Source organism: Notolepis coatsorum (assembly GCF_963971535.1).
Source record: "Notolepis coatsorum genome assembly, chromosome: 3".
NCBI lineage: Eukaryota > Metazoa > Chordata > Actinopteri > Aulopiformes > Paralepididae > Notolepis > Notolepis coatsorum.
In genome coordinates, this window is record NC_140167.1 from 140,717,513 (window position 1) to 140,739,712 (window position 22,200).

General features: G+C 43.4%; 3 protein-coding genes across 3 annotated transcripts in view; 1 reads left to right on the forward strand and 2 right to left on the reverse strand.

Moving 5' to 3' along the window:
- bcs1l (BC1 (ubiquinol-cytochrome c reductase) synthesis-like) overlaps positions 1–8,130 on the reverse strand; it is a 29,014-nt gene extending 20,884 nt beyond the window's left edge. The window contains exons 1-2 of the mRNA XM_084310769.1: positions 7,395–8,130; positions 2,866–3,005 (exon numbers count right to left, since the gene is read on the reverse strand). Coding sequence (XP_084166895.1) covers positions 2,866–3,005; positions 7,395–7,714 — 460 coding nt within the window. The 5' untranslated portion in view covers positions 7,715–8,130. The remainder of the gene's footprint in view (positions 1–2,865; positions 3,006–7,394) is intronic.
- A 928-nt stretch (positions 8,131–9,058) lies between these two features.
- Positions 9,059–21,089, forward strand: znf142 (zinc finger protein 142). Its single transcript, XM_084310767.1, has 7 exons — positions 9,059–9,255; positions 9,433–9,660; positions 10,637–11,461; positions 11,852–12,029; positions 13,849–16,792; positions 17,352–17,457; positions 17,670–21,089. Exons 1-7 carry the CDS (start codon positions 9,141–9,143, stop codon positions 18,206–18,208), a joined length of 4,935 nt encoding a protein of 1,644 aa, XP_084166893.1. The 5' UTR covers positions 9,059–9,140; the 3' UTR covers positions 18,209–21,089.
- plcd4b (phospholipase C, delta 4b) overlaps positions 19,689–22,200 on the reverse strand; it is a 57,311-nt gene continuing 54,799 nt past the window's right edge. Inside the window, exon 16 of the mRNA XM_084310768.1 lies at positions 19,689–22,093. Within this exon, the coding sequence (XP_084166894.1) occupies positions 22,002–22,093 (92 nt within the window). The 3' untranslated portion in view covers positions 19,689–22,001. The remainder of the gene's footprint in view (positions 22,094–22,200) is intronic.

Here is a 22,200-nt window from a genome sequence, read left to right on the forward strand (position 1 = left end):
TGGGGGCGGGCTTGCGAGTAGGGATTTCAAGCCTTGCATTCGCATTTTCACTCCTAAATGATCCAAGGCGTGTGATGACGCTGAGCACTCAGGTATGATCAGCGGGGAAAATCAACTGAGCACTCACTCTGATAGACTGGCTGACTGTCTGATTTAGCTATGAAGAAAAGTAAAGTTAGTAGTATGGATGGGAATCGATGGTTCCTAACTGGGTTTTGGCCATATGCTCCCGAAATTCTCCCGCTGTTTGGCTGCTTCTATGTGCAGTGAAAACTACTCGAAATGATGTCATTGATTTAGTTCAGGGTTAGCCGCGGAGCTAACGCTAGCTAACGTGAGCTAATCAAGCTCACAGAGAGAGATAAACAGCTGACAGCAGGTAGTACAGGTACAAATACAATAAAACAAGGGGTGGGGGCTGTTGTGTAAACCTTGTGTCGCGTCAATCTGGTCCACACGTTACTCGTTCATATCTCAGCCTGTGCTGAGATATGCCCATTCCGCGGTCTGTTAATAAAGTTTTCAATCAGACAGATGTATGGAAAGGCTTTTATTATAACATTCGTTGAGGTAAAATCATTATGCCTCATTTAGTCATCCTGCAGAGCACTGGTCTCCTACTCGTGGGCCGCGGGGAGCTAATGTAAGTAGCTTTGTTGATGTCAGCACACGGGGCATTCAGGAAGTCAAAAACGAATGCGCTTGCCGATTGGTGCTAAGAACAGCAGGGCGGGTGCAAGCGTTGTGACGTAATTGGCAGACTCTACTGTCAATCAAAATTATTCTGTTTTTCCGTCAGAATGAATGAATGAGAACTTTATTAACAGATTGCATAATGGGTACAATACAGTACAGGAGGATGAAGACCAGAGAGACTTTCGGCTTTTTTACATAAGGGTCCTCCATTTTCAATTCATCAAAACATTTAGAGACATACAAATATACAGTAGTTTCATAAAAATGCTAAAATGCTATTTATTTATTTATTGATTGATTGGTTTAAAACTTTATTAACATATTGCAGAATGGGTACAGTACAGCTCAATACATACAATTGTTAAGGGGATGCAGACCAGAGAAAGACTTTTGTCTTGTTTACATCAGGGTCCCCCATTTTCAATTCATCATATTTCATATCTAAATCATATAATATCTCATTGCTAAATATATGCAATATATAATCTAATAATCCAATAATCTAAATCTAATATATAATATAAAAATGCTAAATGCATGGGTATTTTATTTTGTCTTTAATGTTAGCTTGCAAACTCATACTGTCTTGGTAAGCCTCATAATGAATTGTTTGGGGTAAAAAAGAAAAACATTGTGAGATGTGTATCGTGTATCGCCGAAAGGTCAGAAAATATCGTGATATCATATTTAGGCCATATCGCCCAGCCCTAGTTGGTTCATTATAAAAGATACAAACCTGACAACAAAAGCACTTAAATGTTAAATAAAAGGACCACAGTAATGAGGCAGGAGGAACATATTTTTTTGCACTATAATGGTAAAATTGTTATTTAAAAATTTGCCCCTAAAACATATTTTTTGCCCCTAAATTTCTAATTTAGGGGCAAGTGTGCCCCTAGTGAAAAAGCTTAGCGTACAGCCCTGGCTTTATTGATCCAATCAGCACCTTTCTGACGAATCTCAACAAAATCACTTCCATCTTCCAATTTACAAATGGGACAGATCTGGGCACTGAATTCACTCATCACTTTAGAAATCAGATAATGGTCAAAAAGAAGGATTCAACTATGCTAGCTTGAGAGCTGGAGAGTGCAAACACCTCTAACTATAACAACTATAATGGTCAAAAAGAAGGCTTCAACTATGCTAGCTTGAGAGCTGGAGAGTGCAAACACCTTTTTTAGTAAGCTATTTGTATTTGTATAGTCATTTTAAGCTCCTGGGCGCCAGTTTGGACGCCATCTTGAAAATGATGCCTTTCCGGAAGGTGTATTTTCCTAGATTTTTAGTATGTTCACAAGCATGTCTAGAGGTACCAGAATCAAGTGCAAAATCATAGTTATATATTTTTTTCTATTGAGATATATAGCCATTTTAAGCTTGGACTGCCGCCATTTTGGACGCCATCTTGAAAATTAAGCCTTTCTGGAAGGTGTATTTTCCTAGATTTTTAGTATGTTAGTGAACATGCCCAGAGGTACCAGAATCAGTTGAGAAATCCTTTGCACCATATTCTCAATTTGAGATATAGCCATTTTAATATCTCCACCGCCATCTGGGACGCCATCTTGGAAATGGCGGCTTTCGGGGGGGTCGATTTTGGTCGACTTTTGGTATGTTATTTAGCACGTCCAATACTATCGGAATCCATCGAAAAACCTTTTGTATCAATTTTTTTTGGGTTAAGTGCTTTTTTTTCATAGATTGACTCGCCTACAAAGCTAGAATGAGAGAATTCAGCAGTCAAGATAACAAGGCTCTACAAAAACAACTGGCATACACAAATTGCTGGGTGTTACCAAAATAATAAAAACATTAATAAGAGGGGTGGGATTTGGGCAGGATGTATGAGGGGATGCCCCCTAGAAGGGTATATAATCTTAACCCGATGATAGACTTCCAGCCAAAAGAAAAGTAATTTCAGATTGTTGGTGAACTTCCAACAAAACATCCGTTTTGTAATACTGCTGGCCTGTAATGATATTAGCTTTGTCAACTATAATATATTTGGTTGTCAAAGTTGTCAACACAGACTATGAAAACTGATAACACTGAAAGACTAGTAACAAGTTTAGCAACACTGGTCAGTGTATGTAAACACCTGCCGAGATAGTGCTCAGTGCTTTCCTTCTAAAAGAGGAGCAGGGTGGTGGCTGCATCATGTAGCACCTTCTTGTAAGATATTGAAGAAGATCTGTCTGTTTCTCCCCAGGGCAGTGAAGGTGACCGACTCCCATGGCGTTCCTGTGTTAAGGTCTACCATCGCCTTCTCTCTGGTCCTCTCCACTCTGATCCACTTCCTGTAATACCTAAACACACCACAAGATGGTGGTAGTGTTGTTTTAGTATGGTTATGTGTGTTGTTGTAGAAGAGGGATCAGTGGATAACAACTGTACATCATATGTTGGATGAAATTACCAGAAAAGAGGCCAAGTAAGAGAGAAACCCAGAACAGAGTCTGAGTATGAGATTATAGACCTATGTTAAATTGACCATATAGTCCTTTGTGCTTTGCCAACCAAATGCATGGTAAATTGGGTGGTGTGTTATTGCTCTATGTCGAGAACAGTTCATTAAATAAGTAGTTATTCTGCCAACTGGCTACACTGGCTAGTACATTCACAGGTTCACCACCTAGTGTGATTTCTTACCTGCCAATAAATCACAGAAATAAGAATAGGAGATTGAACACAGGTCGACTACCTCCAAGTGTTGTACAGTAAATGACCAAGTAAGGCTTTGTCAGTATTCCAATGTACAGCCCTCACCCAACCCACCCAACCCCACCCCACCCATCCAACCTCCTCCAATGTACAGTTTCTACGCCAAATGTATATACACTCCTTTTCTGGACACTTTTGTATCACAAACAGTACTGTATTTGCAAATATGATATGTCATAAATGTATAGATGTAGCAGTACTGTCTATCTGTATGTCATGTATGTCATATATGTTATGATGAATTGAAAATGGGGGACCCTGATGTAAACAAGACGAAAGTCTTTCTCTGGTCTGCATCCCCTTGAATGAATGATGAATGAATGAATGAATGAATGAATGAAAACTTTATTTAACAGATTGCAGAATGGGTACAATACAGTACGGCTCAATACATACAATTGTTAAGGGGATGCAGACCTGAGAAAGACGTTTGTCTTGTTTCCATCAGGGTCCCCCATTTTCAATTCATATAGACACACATGACATACATGACATACAGATAGTCAGTACTGCTACATCTATACATTTATGACATACCAGATTTGCAAATACAGTACTGTTTGTGATACAGAAGGAGTCAAGAAAAGGGAGTATATACATTTGACGTAGAAACTGTACATTGGAGGTTGGGTGGGGGGGGTTGGGTACATTGGGATATTGACAACCATACTGGGTAATTTACATTGGAGGTGGTTGGGGGGGGGGGGGGGGGGCGGGGGGCATACTGTATAAACAAGTAACACTGTACATTGAGGGGGGGGGGGGAGGAGACACTGTACAAACAAACACAATTGTACATTGAACTATTGACAAAACCATACTAGGTAAATGACTGTACATTGGAGGGGGTTGGAATGATTGGGTTAGGATATTTACAGGGGCCAGTGTTGAATTGCAGTCTCCCGTAGGTGTCCCTTGAGAGAGGTTTTGAAAGTGGGTAGTGATCCACATTCCTTTACAGCTTTGGGTAGGGCGTTCCACATTGATGTGGCATAATTGCGAAACGTGTTTAGTCCCTTATTTGAGCCGAATCTGGGTTTGACATGATTTGTGGAGCTCCCTCTGGTGTTGTGATCGTGGTATTCACTGACCTTTGGGAAGTATTTTGACATGTACATGGGTACCTTGGTCGTGTAGTGTATCTTGTAGACCAGGCCCATTGCAAGTTGTTGTACTCTGTCGTCTACTCTAAGCCATCCTAGGTTGTCGAAGTGGGCAGGGGTGAGGTGGGTTCTAGGAGTAAGGTCAAGCAGTAGTCTGACCAGTTTGTTTTGAGATGTTTGTAATTTTGTTTTTAGCGCCTTTGAGGTGCTTTGGTACCATGAGGTGCAAGCATAGTCGTAGTACCCCTGAATGAGTGCTCCTGCCAGAGTCTTCAGGGTGTTCTTGTTTACCAGAGAGGAGATCCGGTACAAGAATCGAGTTCGTTGGTTGACTTTTTTTATTACATTGGATGCCATTTTGTCACAGGAGAGATTAGCCTCTAGGATGGACCCCAGGTAGGTAATTTCATCTTTCCTTGTGACAATATTGTCACCCACTGTAACTGAGAAGCCGTCGGTCTTGCTGAGTTTGTTATTTGAACCGAAGAGAATGGACTCTGTTTTGCCCATGTGTAATGATAGTTTGTTATCAGCGAGCCATATGCAGATTCTGCCTAGTTCCGAGCTGAGGGTTTTTTCAACCTGTAACTTGTTCTTGTCAGAGACCAGCAGGGCTGAGTCGTCCGCAAACAGGAACAAGTTGCAGTCACAAGCTGACGACATGTCATTTGCATAAATTAGGAACAGTAGCGGTCCTAGTATGCTTCCTTGTGGAACACCACAGCTCACTGTGAGGGGGGGGGATAGGGTACCGTTTACCTCCACCATCTGTTCCCTCCCCTCAAGGTAGGATTGCATCCAGCTCACTGATAGACTATCAAAACCAATTGCTTTTAGCTTGTCAATCAGAATGGAGTGATTGACCGTGTCAAAGGCCTTTTGTAGGTCCAGCATGACCATGCCGCAGTATTTGCCTGCGTCCACCTCTTGTTTGATGTGGTCATTCAAATAGAGAAGGCATGTGTCAGTGGAGTGGGATGTTCTGAAGCCAGATTGGAATTCGTAGATTAGATTTTTTTCCGCTAGGTACTTTTCGACCTGTTCGTAGACTATTTTTTCCATGACTTTCGAGATGGAGGTGAGAATAGAAACAGGGCGGTAGTTGCCTGGGTCTAATTTGCTGCCCTTTTTGTGCAGAGGGGTCACCCTCGCAATTTTGAAGTCCTTGGGGACGTGTCCCTGTTTTATGGAGAGGTTTATTATGTGTGTGATGATTGGTGTGATGGCGGCTGCTGAGTCTCTGAGGAATTTGGAGGGGATGTTGTCATGGCCAGTGGCCTTGTTAGGTTGGAGGGCGCTCAGTTTATTGAGTACCTCATCTGTTGTTACCGTTTCCAGCTTGAAGTCGTCCTTGCGGACCCCTAGGTTTTTGTAGAAAGCTACTATGTGTTCTACCCCATAAAGCCCTGAGTGGGAGGGTAGTTTGTTTACCAGTGTTGTGGCTATGTTTGTGAAGAAAATGTTTAAGTAATTGGCTACATCCAGCTTGTCTGTGATGAGCGTGTTGTCAGTTTTTATGTTTATGTTTGAGAATCTGGTTTTAAGTTTTTTACTGCATCCTAGTTGATTATTGAGTAATTTCCAAAGTTCACGTGGTTTGTTTTTGTTTTCCTCAGTTTTGTCATTGATGAAATTCTTTTTTGCAGTTTTGATCATGGAGTTTACGTCGTTTCTTAGTCTGTTTCTTTCTAGTTTGAGTTCAGTCACGTGGGCTTGGAGTTCACTGCTCGTGCTTTTAGTAAGCTTTGACTGACTTTTACGAAACTCAGAGCATTTTTTGTCTCTGGTTTTCATAGCGGCCAGTATTTCGGAGTGCATCCACGGCTCAGCGCGATTTTTTACCCTGGTGGTTCTTAGGGGGGCCATGTCGTTTAGTATTGCTGAGAATTTGGTTTTGAAACCAAGCCATGTTTCGTCAACCAGTGTACCATTGAGTTCATCTGACCAGTCCAGACTCTCCAGTTCAAGGTTGAAGGCCTCGCTAGAGTAGGTTTTGAGGTCTCTAGATGTGACTGTTTTGTGGCAGCCAGCCTTTTGTTTTAGTTTTTTTCGGGTACAGAATATCATATAATGATCACTTAACCCACATGCTATAACCCCTTTATTTGAGATCTTGGACTTGTCGGAGGTCAGAATGAGGTCAATGGTAGTCTGAGTTGATTCACATACACGTGTGGGTTGGGTGATTAGCTGGCTGAGGCCATGCAGATCACAAAACCTACTGAAGGCCTTGAAGACGGGTGCATCTTTTCGTTGCATATCCGTGTTCCAGTCTCCAATAAGAATTTTGTCTACATCCTCAACTCCAGCTAAACACCCATCCATTGTATCATAAAAGCCACTATGATCTGGCGGCCTGTAGACTGTGCCAACCAGTAGGGATTTCGCCCTTTCGAATAGGATTTCCACCCATACAGTTTCAATTGATTTATGATTCAGGTCATTTCTGTTGATGAATTTGGTGTCCTTGTGTATGTACATACAGACACCACCTCCATGTTTGTTCCTATCATTCCTGATTATTGAGTAGTTCTCAATCTCTATCTCTGGATCTTTTACAGAATCGTCGAGCTTAGTTTCTGAGAAGCACAGTATGTTTAGTATGTTTAACAATTGTATGTATTGAGCTGTACTGTACTGTACCCATTCTGCAATCTGTTAATAAACTTTTCAATCAATCAATCAATTGTAGAACTGACAGATTTACAGACAACATTTAGCAGCATTTGGCTGGTGTTAATTTCAAGTCATGCCTAGTGAACAATCCATTTGCTGTCCTTAGGCACCCTTTCCATGACAATGATCTATTTTTAATGATAAACGTGTTGAGAGATGCAGAACAGTGATAAAACAGAGGATTAATTCTCTCACCAGATTATGTGGTTCCCAGGACTGGGATGGAAGTCGAACTGCGTGTGGATCTTGCCGCTTTCATGTGCCAAATAGGAAGTCTCCACACTGAGGTGCTGAGTGTGGCGTGCATGCTTGGTGATCCAGCTCAGCAGCCAGCGGTAGCTCTTGTCCCTGCTGGGGACCTCCAGTGTGATCATGTAATGCCTACGAAAGAAGATCATCCCCACCTGGGCTCCTTTCCTGGCTATGGCCAACGCCGTCCCTACACCCACCAGTCCAAATCCAGCCCCAAAGTAAGGGTTGTCTTTCAGGCTATCCAGAATATCTGACAGGGGCATGGTGCTTTAAAGTCTGGAGGACTTTGAAGTCCAAGGAATCAGAATCTATTCAGAGGTTCTCCTTTTCAAATGGCACAATTTAGAAGACAAAATTGCATTCTCATTTGCAGGCTTCTATTCTTTTACTGTCAAAAACCATACCTAGTCTGCTGACAAAACAATGTGTCTGTATTTCTAATTTCATATTAGGAAGCGTGCTGCCAAAATGGGTAGCATGCTATGTATTAACAGCTAACCAACGTAATATTACTGTAAAACGTGTCTTCGCATCCTGCTTCTTAACCTCCATCCACGGAGGCTTGTCCCATTGTATATATACTCCCAAACTGCTATGAAATTGCAGACAATTTTGCTTTCAGAAATCGAGGCAAACTAAACTACATGACAGTCATGTCTGGCGACCTTTGGCTACTCCACTTTCTATGACTCCACTTATTAGCCACTTCCTGTGTTTGGTCAATAAGGATCCGACCCTTCCGTGTGCCTATGAAACTTTGGTTCCTAGTCCTTGGGGAAGCATCTTTTTGTCAACATACGGTAACGTATTTTTCCCCGTAAGGTTGTTGATTTTAGTAAGCTGTATAGCAAACTAACTAATTACTTATCTTGGTAATACGAATGTAATTGGCAGTGACGGTGTTGCGCATAACCTTAGCTTTTAGCTATGTTAGCAAATAATGCATGCATTATGAGTAACGTTAGCTCGCTACAAACCTTTTTTGGCGAGCGAAGCAATAATAAGTGGCTTGTAATTAACGTTGACAAAAAATAAGTTCAATCTATACAACGCCAATAGCTAGGCCTATTAACAAACTGAAACATTATAAAGTTATTATTTATTCATAAATTAGTTTAAAACGTGCATGTGGACTGGATCTGATGTCCTGTTTTTCGGAAGTTCGTGCATCAGTAGGGCGGAATTGTGTGTATCTCACAAGCAACAATGTAACAAATGTGTAACGCATCATCATTTTATAACTACCTGTAATGCCGTATGAAATCTTTTACACCAGCTCTGAGCTCATATTATGCTTAATATCTTCTCAGCATATTCAGTGGTGACATAATGGAACCCAACCTCTGTGAGAATTGTGGAGAAAGCTTCAGGGATAGTGGCATGTTTGCCCCTCACCTTTGTGCAACGAGCTTAGCAGCATCTTTGGACTCCAATAAAGGACAACTGGAGAACTACGAGTGCCCTTTGTGCAGTGAGATCTTTTCCATGCCAGGTGCACTGAAACGACACTTTCGGACCCATCATGGGGAACATGAACTTAAAGGCCCATTTCCCTGCACTGTGCCGGCGTGCCAGTTCAGTAGCACAGTTTGTCAGGAATACCTGGCACACCAGACATCTAAACATGGTGTCACTCTGGTTCCCTGTGCCTTCCATTCCTGCAAATTGGTGTTCTGCACGCAAGACGAGATGAGGAGTCACTGGCGCAACCATATGCCCTTCCACTGCCGTCACTGTCACTTTGTTACTCCTCATGCAAAACAACTCAGTGACCACTATTTGGAGCACACCCGTCTTCCTCGAGGTAAGATGACTGGGCTCAAAACTCCCATATTTTTTTCCAGATATTTGGAAAGGAGATGGGGTTTATTTGACACAAACTCACACGCATGCTCACACAACTATTATCTTACCCTGTCGTTGATTTAAGAATAGGGGATTTAAGAATGTAAAAACTTAACATGTTTCTGCTCCGGTGAAGAGGTGCTGACCACAACAAGGGGCCTAGATGCAGGCAGCCAACCTGTGATCTCTGGTAGACCAAGAAGAAAACGGAAACTCAACCCAGCCTATGCTTCATCATTATCACAAGGAGACGAGGAAGAAGAGCCAGAGGACCAAGGGCCTTATACAAAAAGAGCAACGAAGGAAGTGGAACAAGAAAGGCCCTCCCAAGTTACCGAAGGCACTGACACACAACCCTCCAAAGGTATCTGTGTGGTTATTAAAACTACAAGGGCGGTCAGGTGGCGTAGCGGAGATTGCGTTCGTCACCAAACGCCGGAGACGCTGGATTCGCTTGTTTGAATCCAGCTCACAGCTCCGGCGTTGTCACCAGCTTGGCTGGCCGTTCACACTAATACAATTGGCAGTATTAGAGGGTGGGAAAGCTGGTGGGGTGGGTCCGGGTCGTTGTAAACAGCGACTCCTACAGTTCGGTCGGGGCGCCTGCTCAGCGCGGATAGGATCCAAGGGGGGTAGTGTGATCCTTCCACACGTTACACCCTCTCAGTGAGAGTCCGCGCTGCCAGGTGAAAAGAAGCGGTTCATTGGCTAGACGTGTGTCGGAGGAAGCACGTGATAGCCTCCACTCTCCCAGACCGACTGTGGGGGGTAAGTGCGCAGCGACCAGGAAGGGGATTGGGAATTGGCATAACGACTAACATTGGGATGGGAGAAAATCGGAGGAAAAAGGAGGGGGGAAAAACTACAAAACCGCTCATAATGCCCTATAATCAGACTAAATAACAATTATAGGACAACCATAAATGGTGGCCATATTCAAACTCATTTACTCTCAATAACTGTCAAACTAAATTAATGTGTGCAAAACTGTTTAGAGTTTTGCACACAGGTCACAAAACGAAAATGTCTAATTATATTTTTTTATTTCTCCATGTGGTAAATACACAGGTCACAACATGTTTACAGGAAAGTTTTGGAGTTGTATTTGGAGTGTATTTCGTGACTGTTGGGAACTAGGCTACACTGGCACACCTACTTCCAGTGAATGGCGCTAAGCTAGGCTAACGGTGCGGCTGTTCCCTAAGCCTAATGCATGTACAGAGAAGAAAAGGTTATGTATCTGCTTGTCTAACTCCAGGGTAGATGGCAAATAAGCTAATTTCCCAAAGAGTTGGCGTGTTCCTTTAAGCGTTGCCAATTTTCTTGTTCTTATCCTACAGACTATCTGGCAGAGGGAACAGAGCACATCTACCGCACACACACCTGCCCAGAGTGCCGTCGCTGCTTCAAGATGCGTTCCCACCTGCAGGAGCACCTTCACCTGCATTTTCCAGACCCTAATCTCCAGTGCGTCAACTGTAAGCGTCACTTCACCAGCAAGAGCAAGCTACGCATACACATGCTCCGCGAGGCGGGTGAAAAAGTCCACCGTTGCCATCTATGCAAGTATTCAGCGGTGGAGCGGAACTCACTGCACCGCCACCTTGCTACCGTGCACAGCATTGAAGCGGGGGGTGACACCAGCTCCCAGGTCTACCCTTGTCCGACCTGTGGACAGAAATTTGGCCAGAGTAGGTCCCTCAAGGCCCACATGAAGACTCACAATGTCCCACAGGATCGCGAGTCAGTCCACTGCTTCCAAGAAGGCTGCTCCTACCAGAGTTCCTCCCGCCCGGCGCTACTCGGACACATCGCCAAAGCCCACAATGTCAAGGCGGTGAAATGTCGCTATCACGCCTGTAACGCCGTCTTCAGAAGCGGCGAGGACATGGAGGATCATCGTAAGACGCACCTGGCCTACCACTGCACACAGTGTGACTTTTCCTGCTCCAACAAGACCGTCTTCCTGCAGCACCAGCGGCAAGGCCACTCCGGGGACCAGGAGCTTCGCTGTGACTTCTGCTCCTTCGTCACATTTAACCCAGTTGAATTTGAGCAACATGTCGGACATTTGCACGCCAGTGAGAAGATCCATAGTTGTCCGCAGTGCAGCTACGTGACCTCACACAAACGTGGCTTGAGACGACACATGTTAATGCACAGTGGTGAGAATAGAGTATTTCCTTTTTATCATTGGTTGAGGGCTGGGTTGTAAAGTGAGGTAATCCGCTATATAACAGGATTACAATATTCTTAAAAAATTCACTAATCATACAGATGCTTTTGAAAAAGTATGTTACTTATCCGATTACTAAATGATCATCAGGCCAAACCTTTTACAATTTTCAAATGAGCATATCTCCTGACCCGTTTGCCATACACTCACGAAAAGTATATCCATAGATGTGGCTATAACCCCCCCCCCCCCCCCCCCCCATAAATCTAAAGTGATTTATAGTACCATAGGCACATACCTATTTAGTACGAGTCCCACAGAGAGTCACCTAACCCTAACCCCTAACATCTCTTGTTTTGTTTGTGTGTTTTCTTAAAAGGTGAGAAACCCCACAAGTGCAGCCTGTGTGACTTCCGGTGCAGAGATGAGTCCTACCTCTCCAAACACATGCTCACTCACTCAGACCACAAGAACTTCATGTGCTCTGAGTGTGGCTACATCACTAAATGGAAGCATTACCTGAATGTACACATGCGGAAACATGCTGGGGACCTCAGGTACGTGTTCTTTAATGGCCAGAATTATCCAACCATAAACAAATAGGTAGCCCCCACCGTCAGAAATAACAAATAGGAATGCAGACATGTTTTCATTCTCTAGTTGATAACTAACTGGAGACAAGAGGTGAATATGAGCTTTAAGTGTATTGTTGTATTTTGTGGCTGTAAAATATTGGTAGAATTTGGTAATGTTTGTAAAACAGCTATATTTTTTATTTACTATTGGTTAAGACGGTTCCAAAAAGCTTATTTTCCATCCATGAATCAAATTATTGTAATCAATATATCCCATTTCTATGGGGGGAAATGGATTGGGGCTTTAAGAACCATTTTGATTGTGTATTTATACAGATCTATCCAATTATAATAATAATAACAATAAATTAGATTTGGAGAGAGAAGCACCTTTCTCAGACTCAAGGACACTTTACATGAAAAGAGAAGCTATATATAAGATATGAATATATACAATAGTAAAATAAAACGAATACAATTTTTAAAAGGAAGCAAGGTGCAGTCCATTTGCAAGAAACTGCACCAAAATAAACAAAAACAACAGGATCAGTAGCTTAACACTTTGGCGACCACAGTCTTGCGGCGATTTATGCCTCAGAGGACAGAGGTTTGTTTACAAACCGATGTACTTTCTAAGAGCTATATATATAATTTATCGTATTGCTATCTGTCCATTCTCATTGTCACTTGAGTGCATAAACCGTGCCTTCATAATGGCTTAAAGAAAATAAAAATCCATCAGTTGGTTGTCATTTTATAGTGTCGTGAATATAAGGTTTATCGCGCTTTTCGTCTCGTCTTTTTTCCAGGAAGCTAGATAATAGGCTAAATGTTGGCGCCGTTATATCAAACACCATTTCTGCTGTATATATACAAATGAAATAAAACAAACTGCGTAGCATCCGGACTATTACAGAGCATCTATGGATGAAATGGGGGCGGCGGGGAACGCCGATTAGTATTATTGATTAGCAATACAGTGTGCGTTCAGGTAGCCAATGTCAGTGATCGTTCACGTTAGGTTTTAAAACAATGTCCAATCCAGCTGTAATTTGGGGGAATAGTATCCTACCGTCAGGCCATGTGATCGCCGGCAGCATTTCTTCATTAGTCATCGGATTCTGGTAGATCGATATGTCCATTGGCTAATCATAAATCCCATTATTCCAGGCTGAAATATGCATTCGGTAACGGGATCAAAGATGGAGGGTCTTCGTTTGGAAGCGAGGCTCATATGATCCGCCCACAGACAGTGAAAAGATTTTTTTTTCAATCCCCTCAATGATACTGCAGTGGAGCGATGGCGCCCCTAAGCGGATCTGGCCGGTATTGCATGTTTCGAAAATCAAATATGTGGGTAGGTCATGCATCTCGATCGCGGACGTTAATAGCGTTATAAATATGGAATAAAACAATAACAACTCGCCACGAGTTAACTCGTGGCTCTGGTCCACAACGCATGGAATCGAATCACGAGTTAACTCGTGGACGGTCCACATAGTGTTAAAAAGAGTCAGGGGGGGGAAGGGAGTGGGCTATTTGGGAGCAGCGCCGTGTTGCGAGAAGGCAAGTGTGAAGAGGTTATGCCATAGCCTACATTCATTTGAGCGGAAGAAAGAGTAATCATTGTATGCACAAGCATAGTCCTGTCATGCTGCTACAATTATGAATGAATGAATGATTTTATTTTATTTATTATAATTTATAATTATAGGTTGTATGTAATTTAGTATACATGTGATAGAGAAATAATTGGTTTGAGTGTTTCCAATGTGATAAAACTCCCTGTTTCATCCTCCAGGTATCAGTGTGACCAGTGCCCCTACCGGTGTCACCGCACAGACCAGCTCAACAGCCACAAACTCCGACATCAGGCCAAAACACTTATATGCGAGGTCTGCGGTTATGTCTGCAAGCGCAAGTACGAGCTTCGCAAACACATGTTGGTCAAGCATTCCGGAGTGGGTCAACAGCCGACGGTCCATCGGTGTGAATACTGTACATATACTACCTTCTACCGCCAGGCCCTACAGAACCACGAGAACTGCAAACACACCAAACTGAAGGAGTTCCACTGTGCTCTCTGTTTCTACTCTTCCTTCAGTAGCATCAGCCTCTTTCTGCACAAGAGGAAGGTTCACGGGTACGTGCCCGGGGATAAAGCGTGGTTAGAGAACTATGCCGCGAAAGAGAGGGAAAAGAACTCCATTGACTTTATGCAAGATTTCTATAAGAATCCCTCGACGACTCATGAGCAGCCCAGCGAAGGGGCTCCGCCACCTCCGTCTGGTGAGAAGCAAATGGAGCTATCGGATTCCCGCGGCTCCGTAGACCCCAACGCCAACCGGGAAACCGTACCGGCACCTGGTTCAGAAACCTTGGCTATGGCAAATGATTTTGATATTGATCCTCAAGATGTAGTCGACCAGACAATTTCAGTTAGTGCTCCGTCTGTAAACAGTCCCGAGGAGGAGTACTGCACTCTGGTTTTGACCACACTATCAAACGCAGAGTACAACGAGACGACTCCTATGCAGAATGAGCCAGACAACAGGACCCCTTCTCTAGATTGTGATGGGTCTGTTACACCACAAGGGAAGACTGATATCACTGCATCTATAAGTGAAACGGAGGACAATGGACCCATGGAAGATGGCGACTATGACCAAAGTGATCCAGAGGAAAACCGCGTTGCTTTGAACTCTTTGTGTCAGCCAGCTGAGCCTGCGGAGAATGAGCCTCAAACAGCTGAGGTGGCAGAAGCCTGTGACTCTATTCCATCTGATCAGAATCGGCGTTTAGAGTCTGAGGTCCGTCTGAAGGCCATGAAGAAACACGACAAGGACCAGGCAGAGGCTATGGTTTTGGAAGGACGGGTACAAATGCTTGTAGTACAGGGCCAAGCTGTTTACCGCTGTGACAAGTGCTCGTATGTGACTCGCAAGGAGACCGCTCTGAATCACCACTGCCAAACACTGTGCCATGGTAGGTTGAAGGGACACAAGTGCCCGGCCTGTGGAGCGCAGTTCAAGCAGAGGCGAAGCCTCGATGCCCACCTCTCCAAGAAGTGCCCGGCCCATCTGCAAAAGACCAGGACGTTTGTAGGTTCATCATCTGCATGTCTGACTGCAGAAAATGACTCTGCACTCACTGTGCAGGGTCAGGACAGATCCAACCAACTTAATAAAATAACAACTACAGATGGACCTGAGCTACCGTCTTTTGATAATGTGCTTACCGGAATTTCAGAAGACAAGCAGTCGGATGAAAGAGAAGAGGCATGCACCTCAGATTTAACAACTTACAAAGGCCGCATTGAGAAAACCACTATCGTGAGTGCATCAAAAAGCCAACAAAAGGATGTTGCTCAGATAAAGAAGCATTTGAAGGTTCACTTCGTGAAAAAACGAAGGTTATCCATGAACAAAGACAGAAGAGAGGAGAAGATACATATCAAATCCAAGTTTACATGCAAGCTCTGCAATTTTTCAACAAACAGGCTTACAACTAGTAAACGCCATAACTCAAACTGCAGAAAAAAGGTGACTCAAAACCATTTAGAGCTAGATGAGGACAGCAATGAGATTCTTTCAGGAGGAGAGGAGTGGGTGGAGGAGGACAATGGAAGTACCAGTAAAGGTCATAAGTTTTCTTGTGCCAGCTGCCCATTCAACTGCAATCAGAGGAGGGCGCTGGACAACCATGAGAAGGCAGGCTGTATGAGGCCAGGCGAAATCCAGTGCCAACTATGTTCATTTGTGGCCAAGTCTCAGTTCTCTTTGACCAATCACTTTTCATTTGTCCACGAGAAAAACAAGTCTGGTGTCGCCAAACCTAGATGTTTGCACTGTGAGCACTGTACATTCACTTGCAAGCAAGAACGGTGTATGATGCAGCATATTGCATTCAAGCACAAGGGCACAAGACCCCACTGTTGCCGCTACTGCCCTTTCAGCACCATGCGGCGCTATCGCTTAGAACAGCATGAGTCTCTCCACACTGGTGTTGGTCGTCACAACTGCGATAAGTGTACGAAGACCTTTGGGACTATTAACAAACTGCATCAACACAAGACACGGGTCCACGACAAACGGCCTTCCCACTTCTGCTCACTCTGTGACTTCAGCGGCTACACACTTGATGACATAAAGCGCCACAACCTCAGATGCCACACAGGGGAGTTAGAGCACCCTTGCACACATTGTGAGGCTCGCTTCAGTTCAGACATGGCACTGAGGAATCACTGTAAACGTTTGCACCAGCTTGAGGACTGTTTCTCCTGCACACAGTGTGACTACACTCGTGGCAGCGAGACCGCGCTTAAGGCCCACCAACAGAGCAAGCACCCTCTGCTGAAATGCACCACCTGCCAGGAGTCATTCGATACCAAGGAGATCCTCGAGCTGCACCGGAGGACCCACTTCTCCCAGAGGTGCAGTCTGTGCCCCTTTGCTACCAAACTGAAGCACGTGCTCGCTCAACACCTCCTGGATGACCATGAGGGGGGATCCGCAGAGGACAAGCCGCTGAAGTGCAGCAGCTGTGGGTTTGCCTGCCGCCATCAGCTTGTGCTGGAGCAGCACCTCCGCTCTCACGGGGGCAAGCGCCTCTATAAGTGCACGGACTGCCAGTACTTGACCCGGAATAAGCAGAAGATCACGTGGCACATTCGCATACACACTGGGGAGAAACCGTACAGCTGTGAGCAATGCAGTTACACTTGCACCGATCCCGAGAGGTTGAAGGTGAGAAATACAATTTTCAGCCTTTAGGTGGTAGGGTGGCCTGGTAAACTGGAGGGTCAAAGGTTTGATCCCCTTTGACAGACAATATGAGCAGCAATCCGTAACATTGTAAAAATGTATATATTGTTTGAATATTGTATGTATTGTTTGAATTCCACATAGTTGTTCTTCATTACAGGTGGACACTGATACATAAGATATATAATGACAGACTTTCAGAAGGAGAGTGTTCTGCTGCCTACTTACATTTACATTGTGTTTAATGTGGTAATTGGAGTGCCGTAATTCCCCAAAATGTAAGATTAAGGTTAGAAAACCGACAGCGTCTTGTAGAGGCGTTCAGATATTTCCACAATGTAGGCACAGTATTTTCACTAGTTAACGAGTGAGTGACTGACAGGTAGGAAGAGGGAGTCTGTGATGAGCATCTTTTAGTTCAGCATTACCTCACATTAGCAATGCTAGTAAAATGGTGATGAGTGAGATACAGGAGGCTGACCTCTAAAGAAAGCAGAGCGTTATTAGTTATTAAAGCCAATGTCCCTTAATTTGTCTTTAGTATCACATGCGGGTTCATCAAGAGGAGAGGAAGTACCTGTGTCCAGAGTGTGGATACAAATGCAAGTGGATGACCCAGCTGAAGTACCACATGACCAAACATACAGGTACCAATAATAATTACTGTTTGGTCCGATGACATTTCATAATGTTCTCAACGTAGAAATTATTCTAATAACACTACAACATGACAATATGTGCAGTATTCCATCTGTAATGTTTTCAGTTTTTTTTTAATGGAAAGATCTCACCTATTTGTTTAGTTTTGCACAGTGTACAGCTCTGTAAGGATATGTTACCCTTTGCCCTTCTTATCCAGGGGAGAAGCCGTTTGCCTGCAAGGAGTGCGACTACCGCACCAACCGGGCGGACGCCCTCCGAGTCCACGGGGACACGCAGCACCGTGACACACGGCCGTACATCTGCGAGAAGTGCGGCAAAGGCTTCAAGACTAGGTTTCTGCTGAAGACCCACCAGCGGCAGCACACAGACGACCGGCCTTACGTGTGCGGCCTGTGCCAAAAGGCCTTCCGCTGGCCAGCGAGCCTGCGGCACCACTACCTCTCTCACACCAAGCAGAACCCCTACCACTGTCGCCACTGCCCCTACAAAGCCATACAGAAGTTCCAGGTTGTCAAGCATTTGCGGAGACACCACCCGGAGGTGCCGGTGGAGCAGGGGGTGGTGAAGGACTCTCGAAGCATCAGTGTGACTCTGAAGGAGGCCCTGTCGGGGACACTGGGTGAGAGGGCGACGGAGGTGGAGGAGCGGGAGCAGGAGCAGGAGGGAGCACAAGGAAAGGGAGTAGCAAGGGAGGTAGGAGATAGAGGAGGCGGTGCAGAGGACAGTAGAGAGTAGGGCTGTCCCCGACTAAGGATTTGGATAGTCGACTATGATTGGCCGAAATTAGCCGATAGTCGACTATTAGTCGGCTATGAAAAAAAAAATAGAGATTTTTTTTTTTTTTTTTTTATTATTATTGCAAAACAAAATTATTAAAAGTCAGTACTCAACACACAATGCATAATGAAACTAACAATTAAGATGGCTAAAATGACATGCAAGCACAGAAACAGAAAGCAAAAAAAATATATAATAATACTTTACAGTATACAGTGTATATCCAACGAAATTACCAATTATACCAATGTCTTATACAGGATATACCCCTAATACCTGTTATCTAAAACCCTACACACATATGCTCCAGCTCGAACCCCCCCCTCCCGGACCCCTCTTTGGATAGTACCTCCATTATCCCTCGCTCCTAACCAGACACTACCATTATAAGCTAGCTTTTATTCTCTCCACCACCTCTAACCACATTGACATTTTGGATTCATTGAGACCCAGAATTCTTGCTGTAGATATTTCTTGATAAATCACATCGAGATATGTAAGAAACCAAACTTTCCGGCACATTTTTTCCGGTTTAAACCAGCGTGATGCGATCAGCTTTTTAGCTACTGTGATACCCGAAAAAAAATTTGAAGAAAGAGAAATATTTTTTTAATAAAAAAAAATTATAATAATCATTCCATTTGGGCTGTGGGGGGTGCTTATTGTCTGAAGGAGGCGACGGAAGGCTTCTTGTCCTCAAAAGCATGCAATTGGTCCACTGATGGATACATCTTGATATTTGTCTAGTCTAGTGTGTTCATTAGATGGGTGAAATCCTCTTTCAGTGCCTCTGTGCCTGTTTTCTTAGGCAGTTAGCCTCTGGTATGCGTGCCATTAGTGTTAGCCACGCTTCTATGCCTCTTTTCTTTTGGAAAGAATGATAAAAAAAATTATTATAATATATATATATTTTTTTGTATTCGACTAAGAGGTTGGCAGTCGACTACGGCTCCTTTCGATCGATTAGTCGACTATTCGACTAATAGGTGTCAGCCCTAATGGAGTTAGAGAAAGAACAAGGAATAGAGGCCTCAACAGAGGAGGGATGATTCAGGCTGAGACCCATGTGCTTGAGACTTGAGAATTTAACACGGTCACATTTTTAACAACTACCAGAATGAAGATATCCTTAGGAACATGAAAGGATGTTAAAAAAGGGTCTGTGTGGTACAAGAGCTTTTAGTTCTATTCAGATCTTTTCTCTCAATCTCTCATAAAACATTTTACAATGTTTTACGACGGATCCTCTTTCACAAATGTAATGTAAATAGAACTAAAAGCTCTTGTACCACGGATTCCTTTCTTGTATGTTCTGTACTCCATTTGAAGTATGTTTTGAGACTCAAGTGAATTCAGAGAAATCTTCATTCTCTACACAGCGACCACAGACATCACTGGTGAAAGTGAGTGGCCGTATGGACTTATATTGGGTGCAGTGTCTTAAAGAGGCCAGTTTTATTGAAACAGGAGGGAAAAAGATATTGTTTGCATCTGAACAGTGGGGAACCTGGGAAAATAACTTAAAACAAACCCTGTGCATCTGAAATGTGTGAGAATTTTTTTTAGGGGTGGGGGAGTACAGAAAAGTGACTCAAAATGTAATGAATATACAATGAAAATGAACTCTGCTCAATGATGTTGCACCATTATAAGCTAAATCTGCTTTATTGTATCTATTTACAAGGCTCTATGTACATAAAACATTTACAGTATACACAGAATGTTTCATAAAATACACATATTTAACCTTACTGTGCAGTTAACAGTACAACATGATACAGACCTGTGTGTACAGTACAGTACAGTGGTTTAAAATACTTATGTTTGGCAAATCCTTGTAGTCTGTAAAGCGTAAACCTACTTGGACCAAATCCTGTAAGCCATGTAACAATATGAGTTGATCAGTTCACTGTCACTGAGCAAAAGCCAGTTCTCAGGTATAGTCAGTTACAAATGTACATTTAAAGGCCGACACCAGGCACCAAGCATGCCGCTAGCCAGTGTTGGGGAGTAGCTTCACTACATGTACTTAAACTAGTAATTTAACTACATTTTGCAGTAGCTTGCTGGTAGTTCCAACTCATTTTAAATTTGCAAAGTTATTGTAGTTATTAATTACTTTTGTTTCTATTTGGAAGTGTCATTAACTACAAACTATTTATTTGTCTATCAAATAAAGGAACAAGAACTTTGAGAGATTGCTCGTGTCATAAATAAGAGATTGTGCTCTTACAACGAAGGTCTTTAGAGCATTGTTCTGATCAAGTTGGTAAATGGTCTAAAAACTACTTAATTTTTTAAGTAACTTTAGTTAACAAAACTATTTCTCCTGACGGTAGCTTTGCTGTCGTTCAACTCCTTCCAGTGTTAAGTAATTGGTAGCAAACTTTTTTTTTTTTTTTTTTTATCTACTTTTTCCTCCCATTTAAATTTTTTCTCCCATCCCAATTTCGTATCGTCCAATTCTACCCTCCCCTGTCTCGAACGCTAGCCATGCCTCCCACAAGCCGGCTGCAATGTGGACTAAGCCTTACATCACGTGTCCCCTCCGGTACTCGAGGAAGCAGCCGTCGCATCTTTTCACCTGCACAGCGCGATCTCTCAGCGTCAGGGGTCTGCGTTTGGAGGGCACGCCGCCCCCGTCGCTTCCTGATTCTGCTGCGCAGGCGCACCAACCGACCTGTAGGAGTCGCTGTCCACAACGTCCGATCCCCACCCCCTAATACTGCCAATTGTATTAGTATGAACGACCAGCCAAGCTGATAGCAATGCGGAGAGCTGGGCTCGAACCCAGCGTCTCCTGCATTGGTGGTGAGCGCCTTGCCCACTGCACCACCTAGCCGCCCGCAAAAAACTGCTTTCAAAGTAGCTTCCCCAACACTGTTGCTAGCCTGCTTGTTCTTTTCTTCAAATACATTGAATAGTCATATTTGACAGATTTGATCCATGAGCAATTGCAAGCACAAGCGAATATCTTACTCTAATCTCAAGGCATAATACAGTTTGAATTGAATGGTCAGAAGAATAAAGCTATCCTAAGACTTTGTAGTCCAGACAGAACTGTATCTTCAATTCCTGTCTAGTTCATAGAGTGACCTTCAGAGCATTCAGCATTCATGCATTGGCATTTCATTACTGTAGGGGTCCCCACATTGACATTGGAAATGTACATTTAAAATACAAACTGTATAACAAAGTGCTACAACAATGACTACAGTAGGCAACATGGAAACAATCGGATTGTCCCTTTGAACCAGATAAAATGGTCTAAATGTTTACATGAATATGTGTTCATGTAGGTAGTTGTTTAATGTCTCCAGCATGTAATCATCTAATGGGTGTCTTTTCTGCATTTTCTTTCATGCAGTTATGTCTGTTCTTTCATGCTAATTGGTAGTCTACAAGTATTTCAAATGAAAACAAGGCGGTTCTGCCACCTGTGGGGCTCAACCAGTCCTATATGGGTTTGGGTTACCATGCTGAATGTAAACATGGTTTTTACATTGTTCAAGAGGATGAAAGACATGCTGCTCTTGTGAGCTGGTTAGGGAGAACTATAGCTTGGCTGCCACAGAGTAGTCTGTGCAGTTCAAACGGTGGTGGCTAGTTTCTCCATTTAAAAATTGTTGTCATACATTCAATTATATTGATGAGATGTATTTATAAGGACTCCATTGTATAGCAGGAGAACACAACCCCAAGTGTAGGAAAGGCTGCGTCAGCAAGATCCTCTCTGTCTTCATATTCCACTTCATGTGAGCTCTGAGATGCTGATGTTGACAAATAGGGAGGAGGGAGGGATCGCCATTCCATCTTTAGACAGGAGATGGATGTGGCGATATCCTTGGAGAATTGAAGGAAAAAAACATTTGCATTAAACTGTGGAGGCACACAGTCCATTTCCTACAGGAGGTGTCTTGCGTCTGATCTATCAGTATACTGCAGATGTT